The 17,158-nt window shown below is 38.7% G+C and overlaps 1 protein-coding gene across 3 annotated transcripts; it reads right to left on the bottom strand.

The window, feature by feature from the left end:
• Positions 1 to 1,315: 1,315 nt before the first annotated feature.
• rnf44 (ring finger protein 44) lies at positions 1,316 to 10,882 on the bottom strand. 3 transcript variants are annotated; one of them, XR_008321644.1, is made up of 12 exons: positions 10,605 to 10,882; positions 8,661 to 8,853; positions 7,777 to 7,999; positions 7,390 to 7,557; positions 6,776 to 6,949; positions 6,041 to 6,202; positions 4,837 to 4,952; positions 4,634 to 4,721; positions 3,502 to 3,623; positions 3,315 to 3,414; positions 2,308 to 3,212; positions 1,316 to 2,033 (listed from the first exon to the last, which is right to left on the bottom strand). XR_008321644.1 is itself a non-coding variant. In XM_053323760.1 (11 exons), exons 2-11 carry the CDS (start codon positions 8,765 to 8,767, stop codon positions 3,150 to 3,152), a joined length of 1,275 nt encoding a protein of 424 aa, XP_053179735.1. In that variant the 5' UTR covers positions 8,768 to 8,853; positions 10,605 to 10,882; the 3' UTR covers positions 1,316 to 3,149. The 3 variants fall into 3 exon arrangements, 2 of the variants coding, with proteins under 2 accessions (XP_053179735.1, XP_053179734.1); XM_053323760.1 differs by having other exon boundaries at positions 1,316 to 3,212; positions 7,438 to 7,557; XM_053323759.1 differs by having other exon boundaries at positions 1,316 to 3,212.
• Between the last annotated feature and the right edge of the window lie 6,276 nt (positions 10,883 to 17,158).

The raw sequence follows: 17,158 nt of genomic DNA on the forward strand, positions 1-17,158 counted from the left end.
ATACATTTTAAGAAATTGATACACAGAGCAAGAGCCTGATAGGCAGGTACAGTACTACACTGAAATAAGTATGACAACACTTTCATTTTTTAAAATCCCTTAAACTATATTGATTTTCACTGACATTGTTCAGGGGTATTAGTATAACATGCTTTAAGAATACATGGGATCCATGACAAACTATTGCATTCACGCATGTGAGTTTTCATACCTAAAAGCAGAACATCTAGCACCTTTTCACTATGGCTTTTGATAAACTACAGTAGTCTCGGAGCATGTAATTTTCAGTCGTTAGGGCAATAACAGTAACACAATGTATGTAAGAATTTCTGGATTCAAGACCAGTTTTTTTTTTCTCTTCTATAAAATGAAGTTAGCGCAATAAAATCTTGTAGTCATTCAGTTCTATTACAAATGTGTGCAGTACAATGCATGGCAGTTATCAGCTGAGCGTTAAGATCCAAACCCCCAGAACCCAAAGCCAACTAGAGCTAAAATCAGTTGGGATCTGGTTGACAAGCATGCATATTGTGCACCGTTAAATAGGTCCCCACCAGATTTTTGAGTAATCCTCCACTATAACACACTGGTTTTACTTTTTTTTTTTTTTTTTTAAAGTCATGCAAACACCTTTTGAAGTAGAATTGGAATTAGGTGGGATAGTGTGCACCGTGGCACATTTAGAAATGAACCGCTATGTCTGAACATATAGTTTGAGTACAAGAACAAAAGTCAAACAGGTTGGAATAATACACTTTGTAATGAGTTGCAGTGTACATTGCCTCTTTTCAGTGAATAACATATTTAGTGATTTTTTTCTTGCATGCCTGTCTTTAAATGATGTAATATCTACTATTTCAGACAAAACAGAATATTATAATTGATTACATTAAATCATTTATGGTCTGAGGAAAACGACCAAACTAAATTCAGATATACCCTTTTCATGGCATCCTTTCCATTTGAACTGGACTGTTGTCCTTTATTTTTATATACTGAGAGGCCCTGAGTGATTTTTTTTTTAAACTTACAATATATGCCAGCGAATAGATATGTATACACATAGGTTAATTCTCAAAGCTGTGGGTTTAACTCATTAAATGGCTTCTTTTTTTCTCTTGAAGGTGGCACACACGTCAAAGACTCACATTTACTTAAGACACAAAAGTAAAGAAAAAGGCAAGATCCCTTTACACATAAAAGCAAAGGTTACAACTGCCAGTTAGTGCTTACTGGGGCAGTTAAGAGACAAGAGTGAATTCAAAGCAAAACTTCATTAGTCGCTCTTTTCCCTCCCACCCCAAATGTATTTTTCTCTTTTTTTCTGTGTGTGTGAACACAAGCAGGGAACTAGAAGTCTAACAGTGTTTCTATACTACTGAACACTCCCGCTCTGTGTCATTTGAACCCCGTCCTGATCACTTTGGGATACAGACAGCTGGCGTAACGTAGCGGAGTGACACCAGTGACTTCTACGAGGGTTTTCAACATTCTTCTGTCTTCAAACGTTCTAAAAGCATTCACACTGAAGCTATACATACAGTTGCTCTTTTACAACACCATTACCATGGCCTAAGACGGTGACCTGACCAAGTTACCAGAATATAACACATACCATACACAAACATTGTTAGTGCTCCGACTGTTTCCTTCAATGTATTTTCTCTAGAAGATAAAACCAATAAATAAACCTTTTAAAAATGGTATACTTTTAAAACAAGTGAAAATGACAAAGTATTTTCAGGATTAGTAATAGGTTTGTGCTTGTCAAGGTCATAAGAAGGCAGATCTGAAATCTTGAACAGTAGGCTATATCTGTATATTGGATTTGGCTCACAAACAAAGAAATAAAAAGCCCAGTCTTCCTAAAAGGGGAAGAAAATGTTCGTTTAAAACTCGCCACTCACTGCACATATTGCTTTCTGCACAGGCCTCCAGAGCTCTATGACAGCAGCATAGATTTCCGACGAGGACTCCATTCCTTTAACGCAGTCGGGATGGAACCACATGCTAGTCTTCCCTCACGGTGCTTTCTGAATAAGCAAGCAGTTCTTTTAGTATGCTTCTTTGTTTCTTCTTTTTCTTAAATGTGATAATTTTGGTGGCAATGCTTGATTAAAATATTGCTGAATCAACTGAATCAACAGTTCATGCAAATTCTAGCATGCTGCCCTGTATCCAGTGGTTACACAATGCATTGGCTCTGTGAACAGGACAAACACACGCACACGCGCACACACACACACGCACACACACACACTCAATATGCACACACGCGTACACACTTGCCAGAGGAACAATGCTCACGTGGAGGATGGATGTAGCACTTGTGCAGTTATGCCGGATGACCTCAAAAAGGATGCAGTCCATTAATCCAAGACTGCTTTTTTACAGATGTGTGTTCCAGAGTGGATTATCTGGGGTTGAGGATACCCCGCAGTTGCATGTCCCATCACTTGCAGTCCATAACCTCAGGCTTAACAGAATCTGCATTTAACCACAGCAAGTCACACTTTCACAATAGCATTGGCAAATCTAAAACAAATAAGGGATAAAACTGTTGAAATGATCAATACATTATTGCAGAACATACATTATTAACAAGTCAGTTTGCCCAACACCTACACAAACATGCATCTATGATGGTCAGGCGTCGCCTCCAAACACAGATACCCATGTTGAAGTATTCCTATTATTTTTCTGCTAATTGCACAAGGTGTCCAGCCTATCATCCTCCAGGCTCCTGACTCACTTCTTCCAATGCAGGACTCCCACTAGTCATGAACACCACAACCAAATCCACTAAATAAAAATGAAACCCTGTAAACAAAAGCAGCAAATAATGCATTGTAGGGAAAATCTTTGGAATCTGCGACGAGGGGGCAGAGAAAGAACTGGCTGGCGATCCCAGAACTCTGGCTATAGGCTGCAATAGGCAGTGGGTTTCATGGTACTCGGACAATGAAGCACAGCAGAGGTACAACAGGCTCCAGAAACAAATCCTGGATTGCTTATTATTTAGGAAGGGGCAGGAGTAGTGGGTTGGTAAGCTATATTTACTGGAGGACGCAGGTTAGGTGGCAGGTGTCCCCAGCTTTGGGACAAACTCTGGTGTGTGCAGCTTTCCAGTTAGCACTTAGAGACAGTTCTCACTCCACCTCCCGGTGTACATCCGAGGCATCGGCTCGGCAGATAGGACAAGTGCGATTGGTCTGGAAGTCAAGCGGAAACAACACTTTAAGTATAAAGACATTAAGCATCATGTATTAAATTGCTCGGTGGTGACGTCACTGTTAAAACTTGCATCAACTTACCTTTAACCATTTATCCACACACTTAGCGTGGAATTCGTGGTTACAAGGTAATACCCGAAGTAGCTGCCTACACTCAAAGTCACTAAAGCACACAACACACCTGAGGAGAAGAAAAGAAGGAGTTACCAGGATGTAGATACATCTATATGGAAGGAATATGTGTGGTAAAGTGAAGGTAAAGGCTCACAGCGTTTGTTCAGATAGATGATTCTCTGAGTTGAATCTATAGGACGGAAGTTGCTCTATATCAGCCTTAGTGAGTCCACGGGGTTTTGCTTCACCCAACCTCTCTGCCAGATTCAATAATGCCTACAGAGAGAGTGGGAGACAGGACACAGTTGATGATGTTTTAGTTCCACTTGGACATTTCATTTCTGGCCACTTTTTTTTGTTAAATGAGAACTGAAATGAGCCATTCAAACACTGTAACTACCATAACAAATTATTTAAACCTTAGATATAGTTATAAAATACCTCCTCAATACCTTATTGGCCTAAATATAAGATGACCCCCCCCCCCTTTTTACAACACCTGTTTTAGGAAAAATACTTTTAGTAGTATAGTTATACACTCACACACTCTGTTATCAGACCCTTGAAAATGGTCGAAAAACAACTTTCTCCAGCAGTTAGCATTCATAAGACTGGCCGTTTGTCTTTTTGAGCTCCTTATCATCTGTCACAGTGCTATCTGGCAGCTTGACATATTCTGTTTCTGCAGTTAAGACATCAGAGGAGGCTTTGGACTCGTTTTCACTCAGTTCAGTTGCAGAAAAACATGTTAGACGAGTCCTCAGAAACTGCTGCAGGATAAACTGGACAGATAAAACACACAGACTCCAACAGTCAATATAAACATTAAGGGCCCCATCTTGCGGTTGGTGCACGTGGCGCATGTGTCTTTGTTAGTTTCCCCTGGTGCAGTTGTCATTTTCTCGCCCTGCGCCCACGTTGTCTAAATAGCAAATACACTTGCACCAGTCTGTGTTGGTCTCAAAATGAGGTGTGGTCAGGCGCATTGGTGGCGTGTTGTTATTTTGAGGCAGAGGAAAGCGATTGCGCTACTGACCAAAAAAAAAACATAATCGCAAAAATCATTATAATTTTTGCCATAATCGCCCAGCCCTAAGTGTGTGTGTGTACACTGGTTGGCATTCGACAGGCAAATCATTCTTTATGTCAAGCTTGAGAAAATAATAATTCATCAATTGAGCAGCTCGACTCTGCGATCATGGAGATATAGTCAAAATGAAAAATTAAAAAAGATCAAATTAAAAAGATTTTTATTTACAATACACCTAGTACTTTTTTCCACTGACCTCATAGTTCTCCATCTCCACATCATCCACATCCAGGTCTAGACTGATGGCTGGGCCCACTGCTGTTGGAGGCACAGGAAGCATTGACCTAAGCAGAGAGAGAAAACTTAAATACAATCACTGCAACGTCACTGTGCTCATTAGCAGCAAAGGCTCTGCAGCTATCAGAACTGACTGGCAATGAACGTGCTGCATGTACTCACAGGAAGTAAGGGAGGAAGCCTGGGTAGTAAGATGGAGGGGGCGGAGGAGGGGGGAGAGGTTGCTGTAACCGGTATCTTTGTCCACTCACTCGCCGGGGCAGCATGTGGGGATATGGCTGAAGAGGAACAAAACAAAAAGCATGGAATCATGTAAAGTCTATGATTACAGTTTACTATCTTATTTTGTTGAAATGTGTCACAGCTTTAGGAAATAAGGATAAGCTAGAAAAGTAAAACACAAACAAACAAAAAACAAGCATGTGCAAAAAGTGTTTTTCAGTAATATGACACTACTGTCAAATTTAGTCCGAACACTTTTCTTTATACACACGTTTCTTTATTGTTCCAAAAGTAATTATAGTTATACACCTTTTAAATAACAGACATTTCAACTAGTCATGGAAGGAAAAGCACAGGTGGACATAATAACAACATTAATGATCCAGTCAAGTCAATACAGCAACGCAGCAATTAATGTTATTGGTGTTTGACAGGTACACATTTCCATTGTGAAAAGATCTATTTAACTACTTTTCTTTTTTTTTTTTTTTTTTTTAAAGTTTTCTCAGTATTTTACCCCCTAACAGTGGCCACCAGTTTCTGAGCTACTGGATCACACACCCGCCTCAGGACGTGTGGTGATGCAGCTTTTGAGGCTGTAGCACCAAAACTCTGGGATACTGTAAAGCACTTTGTGACCTCCGTCTGTTAAAAGTGCTATATAAATACATTTAGTTATTATCATTATGATTATTATTATTAGTATTATCATCATGTCGTTAGGGCTGGACAATATATCAATATTATATCAATATACTAGATATCATATTAGATTTTGATCAGCAGAAGTTTCTTTTCCTGGTTTTAAAGGCTGCATTAAAGTAAAGACATTTAATTTTCTGAACTTACTGGACTGTTCTATTATTTTGTTCTATTATTTGCCTTTACCCACTTTTCCATTATATCCACATTACTGATTATTTATCAAAAATCCCATTGTGTAAATATTTTACAAAAGCACCAATACTCATTCCTACAATATTGTCAAAATACTGATAGAGGCATTTGGTCAAAAATATTGTGATATTTGATTTTGTCCATATTGTCCAGTCCTACATGTCATGATCAAACAAATAAATAAGTCACACATGCAGTTTTATTTTCTCTGGGAGATAAAAGGTTTTTGTCTCAGAGGCTGTCTTACCACTCCGAAGGAAAGCTCCTGATGCAGAGGCTCTTGAGGAAGATACTGTAGGGGCAAAGAAGGAGGCAGCGCTGGTGGGTGATGAGAGGGAGGGTAGGAGAAAGTCCCTAATGGGTGCTGGTCCCCTCTTAGGTCAACTTCATTCTCTACCCTCTGTAGAGGCTGAGAGGAGAAAGAAAAAGGTTGCTATTTGACTAGACGTGTGTGTGTGTGTGTGTGTGTGTGTGTGTGTGTGTGTGTGTGTGTGTGTGTGTGTGTGTGTGTGTGTGTGTGTGTGTGTGTGTGTGTGTGTGTGTGAAAACAGACAAACTAGTGATTACATTTTGCATCCTCTGTGGTAAGGCTGGGCAATAAATCGATATTATATTGATACCGTGATATTTTATAGACATTGTCTTAGATTTTGAATATTGTAATATGGTTACTATGTTGTCTTTTCCTGCTCTTAAAGGATGAATTACAGTAAATGTGTGATTTTCTGAGATTAACCAACTGTTTTATGATCTGCCTTTATCCACTTAGTCATTATAACCATATTACTGATGATTATTTATCAAAAATCTCAATGTGTAAATATTTTGTGAAAGCACCAGTAGTCAACCGTATAGTACTGTCTCAATATCGGTAGAGGTACTTGGTCAAAAACATTGTGACATTTGATTCTGCCCATATCGCCCAGCCCTACTCTATGGTGTGTTTTCATTGATAAGCATGTAGAAACTGTAGACTACTAACCATGCGTGGGTGCTGAGGCTGTAAAGGGACAAACTGGCTCAAAGGAGTAAGGTGCGGCGGCTGGTGGGGGGGTACAGATGGGGTTGGGTGCAATACAAAATGTTCGCTGGAGATCAGGGGTGGAAAGGCTTGATAAGACACTGGCATATGCTGCATGGTACATGCCTGTATAAGCTGAGAAGAGAAGAAGGACAGAAAGAGACACATATTTAAATAAGTCAGTGTTGCTTTCAAACTCACTTTGAAGCAGCCTCTGCCTAACCAAAGCACATTTGCTCCTCATGTTCACAGTAAGCCAGTTATAATTAAAGCATGTTGTAAGCATGTGAACAGAAGCGATGCATTACATGAAACAGCACTAACATTATTGGCACAACACCAGACTTAATAAAACAATTGTCAGATATGTTCCAGCAACATCACACATCAATCTGAAGTCTATTTAACTCCACAAATGAACTAAAATGTACAACAGAATCATATGAAGTGTGCTACCATCAAGACAGTAACAGCAGCAGCTTATTTGTTAGTCATGAACAGTGACAGATTGCATGGCTGGTATGGTGTGCTACATGGATGCCACTGACATTTGGGCTCTTCCTTTTCAAACTCACAGGAGGAGGAAGGCAGCAGAGCAGAGAGAGCTGTCCGCTGAACATTACCGAGCATGCTGGGAGCTGCTGAGTGTTGCACCCTGGCAGGGGCTGCCCGGTGTGGATAGGAAATCCGTGGGTCGTCACCGTCGTAACAGTGTATGATATTGGAACCGATCCCTGGTGCATCTTTTGAGAAGAGAAGTAGGGGGAGATGGGGTGACTCTACAATCTGCCTCAAACATTAGCCTGTCTGCCAAATACTACTCATCATACAGCGCTAACACACCACCCTGCATGTATCATAATAAAGTTATGTGTTATTTACATTTGGGAAGAACAAATAAATCAGACTTAATAAATGTTATAGCTTCACTTGAACATGTCGAGTTGTTGTTATACTGTTACCTGGTCATGTAGATCCACCATGATGGGGCTCTGCTGAGGCAGGTGAGCAGCAGGGTGAAGCATGCGTGGTGGTGTGCTGGTGTGGCTGTATTGTCTGGACTCATCTAAAGGAACCTGTTGGTGATGTTGCGAGAAAAGCAGATGATGGAAGTTCTCATCCTGGACCAGAGAAGTGTGCAGTACAGGTCTGTCTCGTCTCCCCCACTGGCGTCTCACTGGTGGGCTGGAAGTGCATAAAATATATATTTGTCACATATATTTCAATAAATTATCCTACATTAACAGGCCTTTATGTGGTATGAATTATTCAATAGAAGGCGCAGGTGTACGACTGCCTTTCCACATAGCTCATTTAAATGTATTTAGCTAAACATTCCTGTGGTCAGTTTAGTCAATTAGCACTTACAAACTGATTAAAATCACAACAACTGCTCAGTAACACAATTATTGTCCTCTTAACAGTACAGATAAATCATTCTGGTAAATGTATAAACTGTCCTGGGGTGCTCAGCTTAATGCTGTACTGTTAATGTATTATCAGTGTTTGTTTAAAATCTGTGGTGGTCTATGATCCTGTCAAAATATAGTTATAATACATGTCACATTCGCAAGCAAGAAAATATGTATGTGTAACTGTTCATCTGTCAGTTGTAACAAGCTTTTTCTTTTTTAATTTAGTTTCAGGAAAAAAAAATTGAGAGAAAAAGTGTGAGATTTTTTTTGGCCTGTGGGTAAGGCAACATGAGTCACACACAATGATGACATTTGTTTGATGTTGAAAGCATCCAACGCTTAATTAGAATACTTTTAAAAATGATCTACAGTGTAAAATTATCCAAAGCTATCTCTAAACGATTTAAGGAAAGTCAGAAAAGAGTTTTTACCTTCTCCTGAGATGCACTGGAGCGTTACAGGGCTCTCCAAGAAACCTCCTCGGGTTTAAGGGGGCTGTTGGTGGCAGCCTATTTACTGCTATTTCCCATGGTCGCATTGGTGACGTCGTGCAGACGAGTCACACTCTGGGAAAGGAAACCGTACAGCGGAGGCACTTATATGTTGCCTCTGATTGTCTTAACCCTGCAAAGACACAAAAATTGACCAATTAAGAATCATGCTTCTAATATTTTGTCTATCAAAATGAGCACACAATCTAGCCTTTATGGAAAGTCAAGAGGTAAAAAAATAAAAATCACAGTAACTAGTTCTACTATCTCTTTCCAAAAATGATCTACCTGATTCCCTCATCACATGTGATACACCACACACCCAAATGAAACTAGATATAAGACAGAATTATGTACTATTAACTGATGAAATTGGGTTTGAAGTAATGACAACATTAAAGTTTTGGTCATTTCTGATGAGCACTCTAGGTTTGCAGACAAAACTTGGGTAACAACTCCTTTAGTTTACAGTTTAGGTTAAATCTCACCCTGTCAATTTTATAGATAAACAATGCTGTATATTCACTAAAACTAAAAAATGATTTCAGAAACGTCTGTGACTTTATATTTTAACGGAGCATAACAAACAGATATCGGGTATTGTTTGTTCACAGAATAATTTATGTCAAAACACAGTATTTCTGTTTCACTAACCTTCCTCCTCTGGTAAATTACTTTGTCTGTGTTTCGAACATGGTGTAGGTCTGAAGGACCAATTGACTAAATGTATTTCAAATGATGAAAACTACACTAACTAAGCTAAGTGCTTAAAGATACTTTCATTAGTTCTTTATGTACCATAGTTGACCTCTGTGCAATATACTGGTTGAATGTACATATCCTGTCCATAGTGTACATTTTTGTAAAATTTGTTTATAGTTCAGCTACTTAACTTTATGCAGAACCTTCCTACTTTATTTGTACTACCCCAATTTCTTTGTACTTGTACAATGATAATAAAGTGATTGTGATAATAAATAGAAAATACACAAGAAAAGTCTGTGTACATGGTTAAAATACACAACTGTTAGACATAGCAATATGTTGTCTGCTACAGGTGACTAATTAACATCTTGGCATCTTCTTATAAGATTCATGTTATTTCTAATTAAGTGAAAAGTCACGAACGTATTCTAGTTAACTCATGTATATTCCTTAGTTATATTTTAGTTTTAGGTTATAAAATACGTGTGTACAGTTTAACCAAAATACTCAAACACAGTGTACTCAAAAGTGTTTGAGTGGCAATGTAATTAATGCAGTGTATGGTAAAGGACAGCATAAATAGGGGTCGCTGTAGCCTGCCTGAACAAAAACATGGAAAGCCATGTGCTCAAAAGACAAAGCAACAACAAAAGATGTTGCAGGCAAGCAGGACCTCTCGTTACCATACAACTCAGGAGGCCTCTGTGCCCTAATGTTGTTTCTTATTAACCTTATGCAAAGCCCTGAACACATCACTGCAAGCCTGAGAAACAGTATCGTGGTAGTAGCCGCTTGTTGTTAGGGCTAAATCAACGTCTGCTGTTGAAGGAGAGCAGCTACATTTAGCCACGCTACGCTAACGCTTTGTCCAACAGAGCAGGACTCCACAGCTGCAGACAGACGCTGTTAGCGAGCCGTCGTGTTGATACACAGTCGAGACATTTGCTGAATAATGGCAAAATATTCAAAGCACGCAGCTCACATGCTAACTGAGGCAGAGACACGCAATGTGTGGACAGGTTTAGCTCGCAAGTGTGAGTTGGCCAACAACAACATAGCCCACAGCTTACTTTCTTAGCTAGTTTGCTTGCTCGGTGTTTGAGCTTCCGAAATGCTGTGTCCCATCGAGTGATCCTCGCACGTAAGCGACCGCCGCCGCCCGACACAAACTAACGTTACCTGACAATCAACCGACTGCTGTTTCCTCCCGACAGATTTCGCACAATGTCCCCGACAGAGCTGCTGTTAGCCTGCTAACGCTAGCCAGCTAACACACGCTTCCAGCTGGTGCATAGGACCAACGAGGCTCTTCCAGAGGCTGCTGAGCGGACCTGTCCGTTAACGGCGACGTTTACCGGAGCAGGTTATGCCGTTAAACATGTAGAATGGTAACGTTAGCAACCAGCAATAGAACACATTCCTTGGCGCGTGTATGTTCCTTGAAATGCATTGTTATGACGAAGCCCCGCCCCCGTCTCAGAGCAGCCAATCAGCGCGCAGCAAACATAGACAGCAGACAGCCAGACAATGACTACAATGTATCAAAACAAGCAGCTTGTTACTTGTAGTTTCTAAACAAAAAGCTTCCTGAGAGGTCCAAAAACATAATTATAAAGATACCCTACAGACATGTATTAAAATACTCTTCTTGGAACAATAATGTGTGTCTAATTCTGTCTTTTTTTCCCACAAAAAAAGTTCAGTTGCCTCCTTAAAAAAGATATCTCCTACTTCACTGTAAAGTCTATTCTCAGGGTATGTGCAAAGCAGGCTTCATATATGTTTATGTAAGCTGAATATTGGGCCACAATTTGTTTCCAAACTATTTGTGCTGTCACAAATCCTGCTCATAGACGGTAATAGTCAGTCATCAATGGTGGAACATAACCATGTTCATTTACTCATGCACTGTACTTTAGTTCAATTTCTATAATTTCTATAGAGTTTACATTCACTGATTCTGTATATTATGTATTTTTCAAAAATTGGTATATTTTATTATATATGTTATATTTATTTTATATGCATATTTATACATATTTATTTATTGTTTCAACTGTAATGGAGCCTCCCAGCCAAAGTATTTCACACTATTGTACTTGCATAACTGGGATGCCAATAAATATCTTTAGTGCTAAAACACACTACAGTAAAAACTATAGTTACTAAGTTTAACTAAACATAAAGATCAGTTAATAAATATGATGATATGTACATTAATATAAAGTAGTAAATGTGTCTCCACTCCAAGCTAATAAAGCATTAAAACACTGCATATTATTATTGATAATACTCCACATGATAACATGAATTGGGCCTTTCAGCATCATTACATTTGGTAATCCTTACAGAGGAGGGCTTCTATATCATGGGGTTGCTACTTTTAGTTAAGTAGCCTAAACACTGTAAGAATTCTTCCGCCACAGACAGTCACTTTAAATAATCTTGTGAACAGAGATTTCCTAATGAGGACTGTGGTGTAATACTTACATTAAAGCATGCATCACCGACCTGAACACTTTGAGAATTTCCCAACTAAAGCATCTCTCCTGTTTCAAACTGGCTCCCTACAAAAACACAAATATTATCAATTTTTCAATTTTCGAACAACTGCATTTGAATCAATTAGATCCACTCCAGTGAAAACATACAGTAAATGTTTATTTAGCAGTGCACACTGTTTAGTTCCTTAACTCCACTGTGAGCCAGAGTCTGTGTTGTTTTTTCTCCTCTCTCTCTCTCACTGGAGGCCACACTGTCCTACAGTAGACTACCCAGCCGGTTATGTAATGTTGCACTTGCATGATCAAGTGAGCAAACATCCTTCATCAGCTGTTATATGAAATTCTTCAGCTATGTTTTTTAAATGCAGCTGTAAAAGCTTCCTGCGATGTTCCACTAGACTGGTTATGAATCAAGTTTAGGTTTTATATAAATATATACAGTATATATCCCTCTCAGGCCCAATTTGTCCTGTAAGAGTTAATAAATTATGTATTCGCCGGGTGTGAATGCTTCACTGCAAAGCGAGAGAGCACACTGAATACATCCAAAACTGTGCACCTAATGAAAAGCTGACCAAGGAGAAGAGCAGTGGTATGCAACATAGGCTAAATGTAAACATTACAACATCGCACTCGGTAACATCAAAACAAGGAGGGGCTGGAGGATGAGCTAGATGACAGCCCTAATAACCCGTCTAAGCATCTCCCGTAAACATGCATCGCAAATCTCCCAAAATCAACAGAGACACAGCAAGAGGAGCAGTGGTGTTACCTGATTGTTAAATATGCAAACATCTGATCACTCATTATTTCCCTTGTAATGTTCACATCTCGTTAGGCTAAGTGCGGCATCCTCTGGTCAGCTGTTCCCGTGTGGAACATTCCGTGGATTTCACCACTGCTGTAAAAAAAGGTGCTAAACATCAAATCCTTACGGTATGAGCGCACCCTGTGTGTTTGTTTAGCGGGTTTATGGCTTTCAAACCCCCCAGATTATTTCCGTACTCGCCACTTTTTCGTTTTGGAAATGGCAACCCGGCCCCACGGTTGTTTTGGGTTTCTGCGGTTGCCTGTTACACCCCCCATTTCTGCGTATTTCCAGAGCAGAGAGCACACTCCATGCTGCCATTTTTACCGTAATGGACAGAAAAAAAGTGACAGTCTGCCTTGAAAGTTCAGGGTCGCCCATGAAAAGCGTTCATTCGTAATGTGGGAATTTATTGAAAAGAGGAGGGGAAAAAACTCAACAGTGGTGGATGAACTACTCAGGATGTTCAACTGTGTAGAAATACTAAGATACAAGTACAAGTCCTGCATTCAAAATACTACAAAAATACAGAACTTATTACATTATCACTTATCAAAAGTACAGACTGGACTAATCAACAAGTTGATATGAAGTTTAATATGTCATATTTGATTTTGTAATATCTCAATCTACAAAGCAATCAGATAAATGTAGCACCATATAAAGTATGACATTTCCCTCGTGGATTTAGTAGAATAGAAATATAAAGTACCCAGAGATAAAAGTAATTATAAGTACAAATATTCCAAAATTGCCCCCTCATAACAGGTTTGAGTAATTTAATTTTCCACATCTGTTCTTCAGTAATGTCTGTGTATTATGTTGACTTAATAGACATCTAGCAGGATTAATATGAGGAGTCAAATTAGCATCTCTTGGAAAAAGATCATTTTATATTCAACTGGAAAATATTATACAGGCACATTAAAATAAATAAATATTAACTCAGTTTATGATCTATGCTGATAAGAAAAGAGGAACCTTACAGAAACATTTTGTTTACTTGTACATGTACATGAGACACCCTTTTGTTCAGCCCTGCCCAGCAGCTAGAGCCTTTAGTGTGCAGTGTTTGATCTGATGTTACATTTTTAAGGGTTTTTCTTCTTTCTGACCCTAAGACATAATAGTTCCCTTCCAAAAAAGCCACAAAGACATGACTCTTCAGTCATGAGGAATAAAACATACATTAGTACAAATGAAATTCTCCCAAAACAAAAAGATAATGCTCATGATTACTGAAAGACAAAACAAATACATAAATAATAATGAAGTGAGCAAAAAGGGGAAAAACTAGAGGCAAACATGTGTGAAATGTAGGAGCTCCTAATCCTAAAAAGTAAGGCAATAAAAGATCTCATAACCCTAAAAAGTAAGGCAATAAAAGATCCTTCCAACATGATGATGTGTTGGCACTGGCCTGATGTCAAACTTGCTGGAGCAGGTGGATTCAAAGGTCTGTATCCGGACAATGTTGCCAAGTGCATGTTTTTTCAATTGCTTAGTGAGTCTGTGTCGTTACTTATCAGGATTTACTTTGTCACCCTGGTTTTGGGAAGACAACACCTTGATTGAGGCTTTATTACATACACATAGGTTTCAGTTTACTGGAACTGCTTTAGTGTGTTTTTATTATACTTTCCTAGGCATACACCCATGATATGTTTCTATTGCTAGATCAGGAGTGGCAGTGCTGTGTTCAAACTGTAAATTGTAAACCAAAGTCTAGTTGGATAAGATTATAGGAGCAGATGCCTGGAATGTCTGTCATTAATTTCCACACTGATTTTATTTTTTTATCAAATGTAAATGATTATATCCCTGTTGTTTATTATGTTGTTTACCTCTTCATGAAAAATGAACGTATTCTGTTCAGCTAACTCAATAATTCCTCATAAATCCGGACCCTTCTGTTCACCACTCTGACCCACTTTGATACTTTTTTTTTTTGGACATGTGACACATTAAAAGGCCAAGTGAACACATTAGCATCATAATCCTGTTTTTATACACAAAAACAGGCACAACACTAGTTCATGGTTTTATTCTCTGCCACTAATGTAGTTGGATTAGACTGCTCAAGTTTTAAATGTTGCAGATTATAAAGAACTACATCCGTTTATCAGTTGTTATTTGATATTTTTAAAAGGACCACATTAAGCAAATCATAGTGTTCTCCTTTGGGGGGGGACAGTAAATCATTTGGGAGAAATCCTTGTGTTGATGAAGATGTCAGTTCTGGTCAAAACTGGGGCAAATCATTTCCTCTCTTTTTTGCTTCTGTTGCTTATTTAATCAAACAAACCTATTTTTGTTACCATGCTAACAACACAGGAATGTCACTAGGACACACTAGAAAAGTCAAACTCAGGAAATATTGCTGTAGCTTTCATGATCCCCTGACTTTTTACCATTATCAGTTCAAAAGATATTAATTTCTCCAATATTAAAGTGTTTGGGCAAATACCTGCAACACCACATCCCCATCAGTATTAACACTGCTGATGTTTAGCTCTCATTGTACACTCTGGTCCGCTCTAAAATGTTAGGACAGTCTTTAGGACAGTTGGTATAATGGTTGAGTATTTTTCAATGAGTAAAAATACTTGTTTTTTATAACAGAAATAATAAATTGTTTGGGCATCAAAAGTTATTCTTCTCAAAATCCAAAGGTCTGTATAATAACTGCTCTGTTTGTGACTTACATATAAGATTTCCAAGTGTGTTTTCATGAGTCAGACCACATTTGAAACTGTGGAAATTGAATGAAATATACTGACAAATGTTTTCTGTCTGAGGTGGAGTGCTGTGCTTTTGTTTTGAGGCAAAAGGGCTTGTTTGTGAATGAAGCCGGTGGGCACCAGAGAAGATCATTGTTTGTGTAAAGCCTGTAATTAGGACGGAAGGCTGAAAGGGGAGGAGGGCTTTATTGGGAAGAGCTCATTAGGGAGGTACATGGATCTGTGCTTTCTGAAAAAAAAGGCATCGGTCCACTGATTGGTTCTGTTGAGACACGTTTCTGAAAGGCCTCTACTCACGCAAAGCTGCTGTTGTTATTACCATGACGACAGGAGCACCCATTCAAACAAAAGAGCAATTCAGATTCTCTTGGGGTTCTGGTATGGACATTAGTGACCCAGTATGGCACGGTGCCACACAGTCCTGGTGACAGAGCTGGCCAACCAATCATGGAGTGAGGACTTTGTCTTTCACTACGACACAACTGAAAGGTCGCCATGTGTGAGAGCAAACATTTGAATATTTTACATTTTGTGAAGTTGATCTACTGCACTTTTTACAATTATTAAGATGCCTTTGGGTTTCTTTGGGGAGCTACACTAGAAACACAGGACGACACTGACGTTTTATTAGCTGAGTGATTCTTCCATGTGTTAATCATTTATGTTTACAGCTTTGAAACGATAATCACTAGGAGGAACAAGAGTCAAAGGTCTCATCCAGACATCAGACACCCTCTGTGAATGTCGTCAGGTAAGTCTGAGTGCTGCTTTTTAAATAAGATTTACCTTTTTAAAGTGTTAGTATGGTGTTTAATTGTGTAATGATTATCTTAAAAAGAACAAATCCAGGTCTCTTCGAAACATGTGTGCTTAAATATGATAATAACACAAGATATAGGAAATATACGCACTGATCTCTTCGATGTGACGTGGTAAAATATCTGTATGGCTGTAAGATACATACATAGCCTATACTTTTAATAGATTCATATTAAAATCGAAAAGCAACCAAAAGCCAGATTCAAACGTTCTATTTCAAATTTGTCTCTAAGTACAAATGGTAGGACTAGTGACAAAACCCTTAAAAAACTTTAAAACATTCATACAAAAACTCATTCATATAGATTCAAGGTTCCTTAAATCCTAAAAGGTGAAAAGTTAAATTGAAAAACTTCAAATTGAATCATGAATCATGAATGTAAAATAAGACTGAGGTGCTCACTGTGAAATGTGTGATTTGATTTTGGTTTGTTGATTCAGTTGTTTCAGTTGTTTTTACCTCTACAAGTGATTTCATTATAGTGTGACATTTAAGGGGGTTCTCTTGTTGTCCTAGTGAAAGGAAGGCAAAATTCAAAAACTTTCCTCAGAATATCAAATGTTGCCCACATGTTTCATTGAGAGGTTTCTTTGCTTCTTTCTCTGTGCTCACATTGGAAAACATGATGTAGCCAGATTTAACACCATTTTAATTCATGCAGGTCTCAATCTAATCATGCCTGCTTCTCCTGTATCAAACCTGTAGCTTTATGAGTATCAAAGGGGAAATCAACACTTAATCTTGTTGGGCAGATAAATGACGCAGTTTCTATCTGTACTGAGACTTTCCAGCATGTTACAACACCTCTTTGCCCCACCCTACTCAGTGATGTCACAGCAGGTGTTTTCACCAGGGGCAGA

Source organism: Scomber japonicus, chromosome 8 (assembly GCF_027409825.1).
Source record: "Scomber japonicus isolate fScoJap1 chromosome 8, fScoJap1.pri, whole genome shotgun sequence".
NCBI classification, from domain to species: domain Eukaryota; kingdom Metazoa; phylum Chordata; class Actinopteri; order Scombriformes; family Scombridae; genus Scomber; species Scomber japonicus.